The 13,699-nt window shown below is 33.4% G+C and overlaps 2 protein-coding genes across 2 annotated transcripts; one reads left to right on the top strand and one right to left on the bottom strand.

The window, feature by feature from the left end:
- Positions 1–938: 938 nt before the first annotated feature.
- TRIADDRAFT_61519 (uncharacterized protein) lies at positions 939–4,437 on the bottom strand (the record flags this gene model as incomplete). The annotated part of the gene is made up of 8 exons (XM_002117407.1): positions 939–1,460; positions 1,567–1,628; positions 1,706–1,831; positions 1,999–2,098; positions 2,242–2,361; positions 2,513–2,725; positions 2,903–3,028; positions 4,291–4,437. The coding sequence occupies 8 exons, from the start codon at positions 4,435–4,437 to the stop codon at positions 939–941; spliced, it is 1,416 nt and encodes a 471-aa protein (XP_002117443.1).
- Positions 4,438–8,152: 3,715 nt separating this feature from the next.
- Positions 8,153–13,197, top strand: TRIADDRAFT_61518 (uncharacterized protein; the record flags this gene model as incomplete). The annotated part of the gene is made up of 8 exons (XM_002117464.1): positions 8,153–8,260; positions 9,673–9,780; positions 10,451–10,486; positions 11,011–11,089; positions 11,170–11,304; positions 12,590–12,729; positions 12,906–13,004; positions 13,138–13,197. 8 exons carry the CDS (start codon positions 8,153–8,155, stop codon positions 13,195–13,197), a joined length of 765 nt encoding a protein of 254 aa, XP_002117500.1.
- Positions 13,198–13,699: the final 502 nt, after the last annotated feature.

Below are 13,699 nucleotides of genomic sequence, written 5' to 3'. Positions count from 1 at the left end.
AATTTTGTTACTGCATTACTGTTTAGGCAAAAAATTTTCTGGTGGTAAATAAATATGCTTACAATATTAAATTCTTTCATAGTATAAACATTCGAAGCTAAGGTAAAATTTAGTTTTAGCTAAAAATGATAAAGTTATTTTCTAAATTACTAAGCCACTAACCTTTAAAAAATTAGTAGATACACATATGTTATCTTTGCTTACAGATATATTACGCATATCGCATTAATGCAGAATATTTCACTATCAAATTTCACTTTCTTTGACAACTAACTAGTACGGTTCCGATTAAAGTTATTGTATGATTTTAAGTTTGCTTGTGAGCCATTGCTTATAATTACGATCCAAAGTAAGCTCATAATCTTGTATAATTAATTCATATTTCCAAATAGACAAGGTGAACCAAAATGCTACAATACTAGAAGTAAAAGTTATGCAGGAAATCTTCTTAAGGCAGTTTCGTTTTACACAGTATTTATAAGGATTTTTATGTAATTAGCTAGTAGATTTCACACTTAATTAATAGCTCATAACCATCAAGAAAAGAACTTAATAACCGTAAGGCTTCCACAATTATACATTACGCTGTTGAATAATAATGAATTTTTATTTTATGAAATATTAATTGTTATAAAACGTAAAATAATAGTAATGATGAACTGGTTTTCATTTTACTTTATAAAGGTCATTCATTACTCGATACAAATGAAAGTTATAAATATATATATATAATACGAACGAAAATTAAAATGTGAATAGTAATAATAAACGAATATAATAAAATAAAGCAAAGTCGATCAATGAAAGAATTGTAATAAAAAGGTAAAATTTAGTTTCATATTCGTTTAATGGATATGTTAGCTAAATAGCAATAAATAGATTATGCTTCTAAGGATATAAGCTATGCTATACTCATGCTTACAGTCTTGAAAACGTTTTTATTCAGAAATGTTATTTGTATTTCTATTTAATTCATCATTATCAACAAGATTTTCTCCATTTTCTAATGGTATTGCTAAGTAAATGCCAAGTTTATCCTCGCCAGATGATCGAGGTGTATAAATAATATTATAATCCATAGAAGGAATGGCTAACGTAATCTCATTATAGGGGGCAAAATTTCGCAATCTACAAAGGTATGCTATACATGTGTACAAAAAAGTCTTGGGAATTTCAAAGAATAGAGCTTGAATCCACAGGAGTTGATACAGTAGAGATGTTAATGTAATAGCTGCAGCAAACATAACAGAGAATATTGCGCATATATGTCTAAGACGCAACAAAATATTTAATTTTGCAGCAATTTGATCTTGTGGGGTTACGTGTGTCATATGTACTAATTTTACTTCCGAAACCATACACTTTAATCTTTCAGAGAATTGTCGAAGTAACATTATATTATACGTACACCATTTTAAAGCTTTATACATCATAACGACAGCACAAAATACCATCACGCTCTATAGAGATGTTATAACAACAAATGAAAGATAATATGATTAGTTTAGTAATACATAAATAAAATGTCTCGCCGGGAACATAAAAAAAATTGTAAATTGTTCTTACCAAGAAATATTTGTGGATCAAGAGCATGCACATAGTCGATATCGAGAAGAGTATAGAATACACTAATAAAAAGGAAGAGAGTATAACCCAACTTAAACAAAAATAATACTATATTTATGTTCTAATAATACACTGTTACCTGCTAATTCGAAAATCTTGTGTCTGCTAACAGAGTCTTTAATAATACAATAGCCCTCAGAAATTAACATGACGATAGCAAATAAGAATGGATTTTCTATGCTATCAAAAACCGTTACTGTTGTATCTAGTATGGTGAAGGATTTTCCTATTAAAATTGATAATACTATGACTTTAATATTGGTGATTTTTTGAAAATACGAATACCGTTATATTTAGGTATAAATTGCATTAATTCAGGTATCGTTGTGATCTATGGTACGCTAGTAAGGATATATAAATCAATTATAGTACCTGATGTTGATAGAATTTGAAGTCGTATAGTAGTAAAAAGCAGTGCCGTGACCTTGATGATAGGATAAACTGTGATAATTTTGTGGAGATTGTTTGAATACTGTAAAATATAGTAAATTAATCTATTAGTGATGGAAAAGATTTCATCCGCTGGCTATCATTTCGTGTTTTCTTACTAACACATTGCTAAGGCAACTTTTATGTCATACATATATTGAATGTTCATTGTGTATAAAAATTTACCTTCCAGTACATAATCCAATTTAATATCCAAAAAACAGTTAAAATACACCAAAATAACAACATTACAACGTAAATGTTAAAGGCATATTCGGCATTTTTGTTGATGAAGGTTAGGTCAGCCTATAAAACATAATAAAAGAGTGATAATTAATTTTAAATCACAATGCTTGGACACTATTATGGCCGATTTATCAATTGCCATTTTTAATACAGGATAGGCAGTATACCCGTATAGGATGCAATTCCATAATTAATGACCTAAGATTCTAACCTTGCAGTAGCTTGCGTTTCGTTTAATATCGAGCCATCTACTTTTTTTGATGGCATCTTTACTTTGACAACTTTGGATATATAATTTGGAAAGGTTACCATTGTTGATTTCATATAGCAAAGTAATCTGATCATTTTTATATTTATCAGCTGTAACTTTCCGCTGGCAGTATTGATTAATAAGAAATGTGTCGCATGGTTTATTCAGTAATTTCTGAACATAGAAAAGGGATTTTAAATGAACAAGTTTTAGATTCTACTTCAGCTTTATGAAAATAGAAATGATCATGTCTATTTCGTTAATTTGGGAACATTACACTTTAAGTGTATAAATTAAAAAAGAATGGCGTTAATATTCTGCTGTTATCATATGAGGGTAGAAAGAACTTACGTTTTCATCGCGGTCATTCGAAAATTCGCAGGATAATATGGAAAAGGAAGGTCTAATCTGCTTGGTTAAATATAGAATTTGAGAAATATGAAGAGAAATTGGTAAAAATTGGTAAAGTCTGATAAGCTAAAAGATAATATAATTAATCGAACTATTAAGTTATTGTACGCGATCGTAAAATTAATCATCTATGATTGTTTGATAAAATAATTTATAAGGTAGCACAGGTTATATATGCATTATGTAAAAGTTTTGCAATCTTGTAACGATGATCATACTCGTGTTTCAGTTAATGTCACTTTTTTCAATCTTCAATATGATAGGTAAAAATACGTCTGAGGCACCGTACTCTTGCAGTTTTGTAAATGAATGCGAACAAAAACTCTGAAAGCATTTCCTTCTACATACAGTAGAAAATAGTTGACTTTTTATGATAGACTAATGTCTAAGGTTTTGCAATACAGAGTACCGGGTTTGCCTCTTAGATTTTATTCAATCATACCACTATAGGAATTAGCGGTTATAAGCTAAGCATTTATTATGTAGGGTAATTAATTATTCAGGCCTATAGCTATTCTCAAGGAGAAAAACATATTTAATTCTAAGTTTTGACTGGTTGAGTTTAATACACTAACAATAAATAAATAATACTAATAGAGAGACATTAACGATATATTTTTTCCATTGCATTTGTCATCGATTGTGACTATTGACGTTTTACAGGGTAGAAATTGAAAAGAGATATGGAGGAAATAAAGAAAAAGAAATGCCGACGTAGACTACGGTATAATAAGTTGTAATTTGCAACGATGGTAGCTGAAAAATATTAGAGTTGATTGCAATACTGAAGAAAATGATATTACTTGTTGTCGGCTGAATCCATTTTTGGATGCAAGCTGTTTTCAAGTCAATATTGGTAATTAAATAATTAATTAATTAATATTGAACAAGCCATATTAAAAATGAATGCTATGGTTCATACTGATTTGGTAGTCTGTGCATAATAACTATCTATGTAATGACATAGAGGAGATGATCTTGCAAAATAGAGAGCAGTAAAGCATCATTTTATATTTATGACCTTTGAGTTTAGTAATTAAATAGAATCATACAATTTAGACATGGCGTAAACTGGATTGAACGTACTCTTGTTTGCAGGCTCAAAGAGTAATCATTATAATTTACTGGTGAATGCATTAATTAAATACATTTTTCAATCAGGACTAATTAGTTTAAAATGCTCTACTCTTGAGCAATCTATCACTACATGATAGAAAGATTGAGGCAGAATTGATGAGGATAGAATAATGTTGCAATCCGTTAAACGTCCAGGTGTAACAGTTTAGTTGGAAAAATTTTTGTAATATGCGTATTGTTGAAAGACGTACCTGATAGCAAGATATGTTAGCGACGACCAGAAATCGGTCTCCAGCGCTATTCTTAGATAGTAATGTGTCTAAGGGTATGATAGCTTGGCTTTTTAATGATAGTTTAGCAGACGATACCAAATTTTCCTTATTATTAGTGAAGGCCATCGTTGATGGAAGGATAGAAATGACTATATAAAATTGGCATATGACGAAAGTCAAGTTTTTGTTTAAGCCGGAAACGGTCCATTGGCGTGTGTTAATCTTCATGATTGTTTGTAAAACTTTCTTTTTTTATCACCCAAATATCTTGGATAAATTGCAAGAGGCCAAATTGTGATGGACTGTAATAGTGGAAGGAATTATATTTGGAGAACCACCAATAATTTTCGACCTATAATTCTGTTATGCAAGGGGCAAGCTATAATGCTAGCCAAAATGTCTTCGATGTACCCTGCAAAAGCTGAATCTGTTTGTTGTCTTTTATTATTGTTTATGATAGTAATAGCAAAACGTAGTAATATCCAAGTGTGAAAGGAAATAATGATCACACAGTGATGTCGCTATGTTCTTTTGGCCATTACACTACCAAAGAGGCCAAGAAAGTACTTTAATTGATAAATTCGATATTGTCATCAAGTAGAATGTTATCCCTTCGATACTACTCTTGCAGCTCATGAGCAACCATTCCAAACATCAAGCAAGTGATTGACAAGAGTCCTTTTTTTTTCTTTTGCTAATGCTCGTCGATTGAGAAATCAGCCCGAGTTATCCGTAGTAGTGCAAGGATTGTACAATGCAATATTGAAAAGGTGTGAATAAGATCGAAGTAATTCAAGGCTGTATCCTAACGTCAATTTCTTCCGTTTGATTTCCACTTTTCAAGTCAAAATAAAGGGGCAAGATAATCCATCAACTTGATCCAGAGACAACAATCGGATCGGACAGTAAGACCACGTCGTGTTGTCGAGCAACGAGCCTGTTGACCGGCTACAAGATACGTGTCCAGTAGAATAAAGTAGTCGACAAATTGAAAGATCGACCTCGTCTTTCTCGACCGTAGAATTCTATCCAAGTGAAAGAATCCAATTCGAGCAGATCGTTGGCAACGATGAGACCAGACAACAAAAAGAAAAAAAAAATTAAGATTGTGTCATGCCGTCATCAATGACTTTCTCGTTTTTGAATTTGATAGTCAATACATTACGGTTAAAAATTTTTTTAAATAAATTATTGAAAACAATAACATCAAAATACTGTAAGATAGATTAAAAAGAAAGTCTTTGTTTCAAGCTAGTTGAACAATAGGACAAGATTGAGCAGGCAGACAGGACAATAGATAATTCGTTATAGGGTACAGTACAGTACAGTACTGTACAGTACAGTACAATACAGTGCGGTACCGTTCTTTGTACTGTAACACCCAGTACTGTACACTGTACTATACACCTACAGTACAGTATGTAGAGTACAGTACTATTATGAGTATTATCACCAACATGATCTCAAACCCTGGAGTACAGTACAGTAGACTGGAAAATCACAACTGCAAGGAGATGAAAAAATATTTTGCATGTCTTTTTTAGTTAATAATATCCCTATGCCAGTCTGCTACCTATGGCTGGAAGAAGATGGTAGGATTAATTTTGCTTTCGTTGTACTTGCAACAATCCATACAAAATGCTGATCGCCCTATCCTTGTACAGTACTGTACTATAGAATGTACACTGTAAACCCTTTCGGATGTTAACTTGATGCTCAGAATTATTGGATGCTGAACGTCTCCAAGCATTTGAAATCACTACTGTAACATTATGATCTTATATACAGTACAGTACAGTACTGTACACAGTACACGATATAAAGTTACTGAACCTCTGTTAAATGAGCACATTATCGTAAACCGTCAGTAAAGCGACGGGAGTTTGCACTAGTATTCATAATGTACGACATCATGACGACATATAGACGACATGCTATACTGTACATATAAAGACATTATCTCAACCTCATCTAAAACCTATAAATACCCTTGTAAGCTAACTCGTTAGTCAGTTCCTACGTTCCTGCTATCTCAAATACCTTATCTATAACAACCATATCATTGTTAGCCTATAGCTTGTATCTCAATAAAATCCTTTATACCTTTTATCATCGTCTACCTTAAAATACTTTACGCTACTTAAAGAAGATATCATTACAACTACCACAGTGCGGAAATGATCAGAATGCTGCTGTCTACTCGCCTTGAACATACAGTATAGCACTTGTACAGTACAGTACTGTATATAGAGTTGTGAACATCAAATTAAAATCTGAAGAGTCTACTCTATTGTGCACGGTGAATAGTGCATAATACCGCAGCAAGCATCCTGTACACTACAATAGAAATGGTTCACTGAATTGTAATCCACTGCTTATAATGCTGGCTGACAAGTGACAACCTGCAGCAAACATGATATGGCATGCCTCAGAGTGAATTCACTTTAGCTACCATAGACTCATTATACGCTATAAAATTCTAACATCATTCAATTAAAATGATCTGTCATATTTCTATGACGTTGATGAAACTACTTCTGCGATACCTGGTTCTGCAGATCTGAATATGCAGTATTGCAGAAGTCGAGTTTCATCAATGCGGAACCAGCGGTGTTCTAGTGATCCAAGGTATAGCATAATGTACATTGTACAGTACTGTACAGTATTGCGTAGTACATGATGCGTACAGTTTCTATTTCCCCCTTGAACTGTGTATTTCTGTCGTAGTCCATGGCGGTATGAACCAGACCAAAGTTTCTGGATTTCTCTCCAATTTTTAGTCGACTCTACAGTACTATACAGTGTACACTTGTAGTGTATTTCTTTTGTAGTCCATGACCGTATGAACCAGACCAGAGTTTCTGGATTTCTCTCCAACTTTTAACTGACAATTCTAATTATTATAGAGTACCGTACTTTATGTAGTCCATTACCCTATGTACACTGTAGGCTAGGTGATTGTATCCGCAGTCCTCAGCCAGATGACGATGCGTTTGATACTAGCTGGCAGAGTCAGAGTGCTGCAAATCACCAAATCGCTACCTCAAAATCAATATTCGAACCTAATCAAGCCTTTTCGGTAGCCAAATGGAGTCCTGGGACCGCAAGAAGAAGTGGTCCCCCATCCAGTACTATACTGTACAGTACAACTGTACAGTGTACAGTAGGATGGTTGAGTGAATAGATACTGTACTGTACTGTAGCATTCTTTTGTTATTGTACTGATACAGTTTTCATTTTATTTTAACCGTGAAACAATGTCGAAATTGACCTGTGTGACCGATGACCTTACTGTATTGACGGACTTCTAAATACCTCTAGTACAGTACAATGCCCCTCGAAGGAAACAAAAGAAGCTCCTCCTCTTGCACCACGTGATCATTCTCCATAGCCCAGGTCATTATCTCTCCAAATAATGGCCATTTAGGTGTAGGTATAACGTAGTGTCACCCATAGGGGTGACGATATCTCTCACCTCTAAAAAGAGGTACAGTACAGTACAATGCCCCTTCAAAGGAAACAAAAGAAGCTCCTCCTTTTGTATCACGTGATCATTGTCCATAGCTCAGATCATTATCTCTCTAAATAATGGCCTTTTGAACGTAGAGGCCCTAGTGCCACCCATAGGGTAACGATATCTCTCAGTACAGTAATACTGTACACTATAAGTCATTGGTCGTGACCTGGCTGGTTGGTTCCACCATTGGATACTGTAGCCAGTGAGCACTACCATACAGCCAGCAGCGACAATAGCTTTGGAGAACGTGCGTTGATTGGCCATTAATCCTCGTCTACTTTCTCCTTTTATATCTCCTTTTCCATTGCCGTTTCCATCTCTACCATGTCGATAGCCAGCGCTCGTCGTATCATGATTGCTTTAACGGAGGTTGGTCGAGCAAGAGAGAATATCCTACAGCGAATTGAAGCTGCTAAATTGCGTCGATCTGCTGTAAGTACTTGCTGCAACAGTAATGGACTTTGATTGCAATATGTTGCCACTTTACCAGCACTCCCAGAAGTCAAAGCGTAGTTCCCAGCGGCATGGACGCCATCGTTTCATTCATGTCGTAGTCTTGATGATGAAAATTGTCTTCTTATCCGTAGATCCAATCCATTAATTGTTATACATTGAGCTTGGATAGGAAATCCCTTTGCAATGAGTTACCATCAATAGTAGCAAACTGTTGGCTCTATTACAACAACATGATGAACAACTCCAACAATAGATACAGTATAGTAGTACATGCAGTAGCTCGCCGTCCACCCCAATAATAATCATACCGGGAAATTGGCTAATTGCATCACCAGCATGCAATATGATGGCAAATTCATTTTATTTTGGCCCTACATGACGATCGTCTGTATTAAAACCCAACGACTTTGTAATAATAAAAATGTTAAAATGCTCGATCATCAGTAGGAAAGACACTTTGACCTAGATCAGAACAATCTGTCATCACTGGCTTAAATCAATATAAATAAAATAAATTACAACTCATTCCAGGACAACACAATTTTCATACATTGGACAGATCCAATCTCATCGTTTCTGACGGATCGAAAAACATCATCTAACCGTTCTATATCACGGTTTTACAAGGATGATTATTGCTATCCAAAATATACAGTAATAATTACATCAAAGAGTCACTAACTATGCTTTTATAAAGAAATTAAAACCACGGTAGTTTTATTCCACTTTACAAGCTCAACACTTTGTTCTTCTCATCGTGTAACTGTGCCTCATTCTGTTCTACTTGATTTATACTTTCAGCGGTTGCACTACAACATGAATATTATTCTTTTAAATAAGATTGACCCTGATAGCTTAAGATACTATACGATGGCAATATCCAAAAAGCAAAAATCTCTTGTTCCTGCCCTTGGAAAGGCCGTCTTATTTGACCTCAGCACTTGTTGAAGCTCTTCATCGTAATATTACTGTACTGTAGTTTTAAAAATGAATTTCAAGTGAATGACAATCATACTATGTTGTACAGTAATATGAGAAATGATCAGTCTGCAGCTGTAAAACATGTAGAAATACTGTAAATAAACTTGACACTAAGCGCTGGAGAGAAAATGTCCATCGACTTTGAAAATTTTCAATATACATTACAATCATAAACTGTTTTTTACAGCATTATAATTATTTATTTATTTTTTATGACCTATAATTCTTGCTTGAATCATGCTAATCTACCAGATGCACTACGTATCAGTTGAAGCGGAATTAAGCGAATTGGATGTGATATTGTTACTCCAATATCAATCACACGATAATTATCTTCAAGAATAGACATATAAATAATCCCTCCAATGAAACTCGATACAAATATGCTCTATTGCTATTTCAAATAGGAATTACCTAATATAGAGCCTCGTTTAGTTGCCGTCAGCAAAACAAAGCCTGTTAATCTTATAATTGATGCATTTGAAAGTGGTCAAACTCATTTTGGTGAAAACTATGTAAGTTTATGAAATACAAGATGTATCATTTGCAATTTTTGCTATTGAGAACTTAAAAGGAAAACTTGAACAGTAACACTGCCTCCTTAGTGGCTCAAAATTTTTTCCAGTAATTATTTTATTTCTCATCAATTTGTAGTATTGTGTCGATTCTAGAGAAGGCTAAAGTTACTAGTACGATAACTAAAATCCACTTATCGAAATAGTAATTAATTAATCAATCCTTAACTAGAGTCTGTAGAATATCGTTGCTCTTAAGTCACGACAGTAAGGTATAATCGTAAAATAAACATTTGATTTTGAAGTTGATAGTAAGGTTGGAATACAGTTAAGAATTTGATGCCTTTATTTTGATAGTGCGGATTACTTGTACTGCATGCATTGAACGATGTCGTGATGTCGTTTTATACTGTCCCTTTGGAAAATATCATTTTAAAACAGCACCATAAAACCTTGTGATAATTGTACTTGACTGCTCCTTATCGTTTAAAAATTGTAAACTTGGCGATAGGAATTGGAGATTAATGGTAGCTTCGATAACAAAAGACAATTTTACGTATCTCTCTATATATACTGATATAGAAGTTATTTTACTATGGATTGCATTTAGAATATTCGTTATCCTAATCGTACAACATTTTTTTTATCTCTAATACTATACTGCTCGTAGGTTCAAGAGTTAGAGCGTAAAGCGAACGACGAAGAGGTAAGCTAGGATAAACTTACAGCAGTATAGATTATCAACTTGTCGTGATTCCCAAATTATGTTGGATTTTCAATAAATACAGCCTTTACTGTACGAAGAAAACTTTAATATTCTTTTCCTATTTCCGATGACAACATAGCAGATCCATTGAATACTTTAACTCTCAAATTGATAACAGTTGCTGCATCATTAATCATTCCCATAAAACAATCGTTACACCTTTTATCATTGTACGTATATACAGTATGGTAGTTTATCATAGTTTTCAGAACGATAGAATAAGCATTTGTACCACCAGTCGTGATATGCTGAACAATCTTATGACTCCAGCTACTACAGAGTTTATCAGTAATAATGAATTTAGAAATTCATCCATTTATCTCTTTTGAACTCTTGTATTTATAAAGTAGTCTCTTCTTTTGGATTCATGTAACAAGCTTATTTGGCCATATATGGCACCTCTCATCCGTGTTGGAAAAAATTGTTGCAGTATTAATGATGATCCATTTTATTCAATCATATAGCTTTTGAAAGCAACCAAAGGACAAATCAAGTGGCATTTTATCGGCCATTTACAAAGTAACAAATGTAAAAAGCTTGCCGGTACGTTTACATTCTTACGATTGCTAAAAAAATGGACTACGATTTGTTAATAGTTGTTTGTTGTGGTCTGATACCAATAGCTATTCCGAATCTGGATACGGTAGAAACAGTTGATTCAAAGAAATTGGCAGATTGTTTAAATAAGGCTTGGGAAAGTGCTGGAAAGTTGGAACAACTTAACATCATGGTGCAAGTAAATACTAGCCAAGAAGAAAGTAAGTCAAAGCAGTTTTATGTTTTAAGTGGTATAACAGGCTTATATGCTGTAGTACATTGATGTCAAATATTTCTAGTACAGTAGATTACTAGTAATTTTAACATGATTGTACGCGAAGAAACGTGCGACAGAGACAAGTTCAAGTAGTTTATATCACTAGTTTGCAATGCGCTTAAAATCAGATTGTATCATAAATAATTTGGCTATTTAAGATACTATCTATTCGTACAGCGGCTATTCTATGTTGATAATGGCTAAAAGTAAATGTACCATATTCTATTGCAATTGGCTCCTAAACATATTTCGTACAGAATGAACGAGAAGTATAGGGACGCCAAAACAAACACGTTTAGTGCGTACGTTACTGGCAATTTTACCGAACTTGCATTACTTTTAATTAAAAAAATTTGAAATTTAACCGAACTTTAGCCACCGCTATTATTAGCAATGAATCATCTAAAGAATGGCAATACGATGTAAATCAGTTTTTTAACGAAAGTCTATGCACGCATACTGTACAACATCTTGATGATCATTTCAATATATGTAGTCATCACGTCGATAGTATAATAATAAAGTTCAACTTGTATATAATAACCTAAACTGTATGCTGTGCTATACTGCATTGATGGCATTAATTAACTGCTTCAAGTTATCTATGTTATAGATTTGTAATTATTGAGCTATTAACCTGAGCACTGATTTTGCAGCTTGACCATGTCGAAGGCTTGTATACGCGTATGCGTCTGATCATACACTGGCTATCAGTGGCATTATACTATTTGCTCTTGTTACTGCAACTGTCAATGTTAGTTATTATTCTTTTATCGGTTTAGTGATAGTGAGATAGCATGCATAATTAAATTACGCTTCAAATTCGTATAGTAGCGATAGTAACATCTTGTATTCATAATTCTTTTGAGGCTTAACATACGTAAACGTTTATTATAAATTATTCGCTTACGCTCATAGAAAAGATATGTGTGTGCACTAAAAATGTTTATAAATGATATTATGCTGGGCTACTTTAGAAGTTGTTATTTTTGGTTAGTGTTTTGATTGAAAGTTATATTAGCATTATTAGAAAATGAGTCTTAAAATTTATTCTCGAAAGGTTACATTTTACAATACTGTACTTGCGCTAAAAGTACGTCATAGAGCTTAATGTGGAAGCCATCAGTTTTATTTTTATTTAGAATTGCATTAATGTTAATTTGAATGTTTAATATGAACTTAATTTAGAAAATGAACGATTCTTACTTTAGTGTTTTCTCTCTTGCTAGATAAAAGTGGATGTCCGCCAGATGATTGTGTAACAATCGTTGATCATGTATTGAAACGATGTAAAAAGTTAAATTTTGTTGGCCTTATGACTATTGGACAATTAGGCCGTCATGATGCGGATAGCAACCCGGACTTCAGAGTGCGTATCTAATTAAAATGATCATAGCTGTTATTTTTCCGTTATATACGAGTCTTGGTTTACATAATAGTATAGGTGCAATCTATCTTAAACTTCTTTAATATTTCAAATTAATTTTTGGGTACAGTAGTAGTTGCCTCATGCTAATTCATAGTTTCAATTTAATAATCTTATAGTTATTAAGCGAGTGTCGGAAGACTGTATCTGATAAAATGGGTATCCCCATTGATGCTTTGGAGCTAAGCATGGGGATGTCGCAAGACTTTGAACACGCGGTATGTGGTTACATATGCTAGACAATTCTAACTTTATACCTATGCATAAATAGCAAAGCATGATATGTACAGTTGGGAAATATCCCATTATTTCTGATTGGCTATAACTTGATATTTACTACGAAAATTGTAGATTGAAATGGGTAGTACCAGCGTAAGAGTAGGAAGTGCTATTTTTGGAAGTCGTCCGTAAAGATTGTATCTATGCTGTAGGAATTCAATTTTTATTCAAAGCTATCCCCGATAAGTAATCTGCAAAGATTGCTCTTACGGGAATGAATAAGATTAGATAACATGTTAGAAACTGCTACTTGTAGTAGTAAAATTAATGCACTATCACTAAAACACGCGTTGTGCTCGCATGTAGAATTGCTGTCTAACAGATTAAATTTAGTTCAATTTGGTGTAGTTAGTGTTCGCATTAATGGTATTATCGATTGCTTCGATATACATATCGCGCCATGACATTTCCATTGGAATGTCTACAACGTTCAATTTTGCCGTATAATATAATACGCTTTTGAAATTCTTATACAATAGATAATTTGATTTAATTATGCAATACACGGTATCATGATTTATTTGTATACATTCAACTGCTACGAGTTATGTATTAACGGTACTTTATTATTTTATTGAAAATGTTAAATAGAACAATATTTTAGTCGTAGTTTGATGCATTTATAATTTAATGA

The sequence above is a fragment of the Trichoplax adhaerens genome, genomic scaffold (genome assembly GCF_000150275.1).
Source record: "Trichoplax adhaerens TRIADscaffold_24 genomic scaffold, whole genome shotgun sequence".
In the NCBI taxonomy this organism is placed as follows: Eukaryota; Metazoa; Placozoa; class Uniplacotomia; order Trichoplacea; family Trichoplacidae; genus Trichoplax; species Trichoplax adhaerens.
Note: the sequence above shows the minus strand (reverse complement) of the source record. Positions and strands in the feature narration are given on the sequence as shown.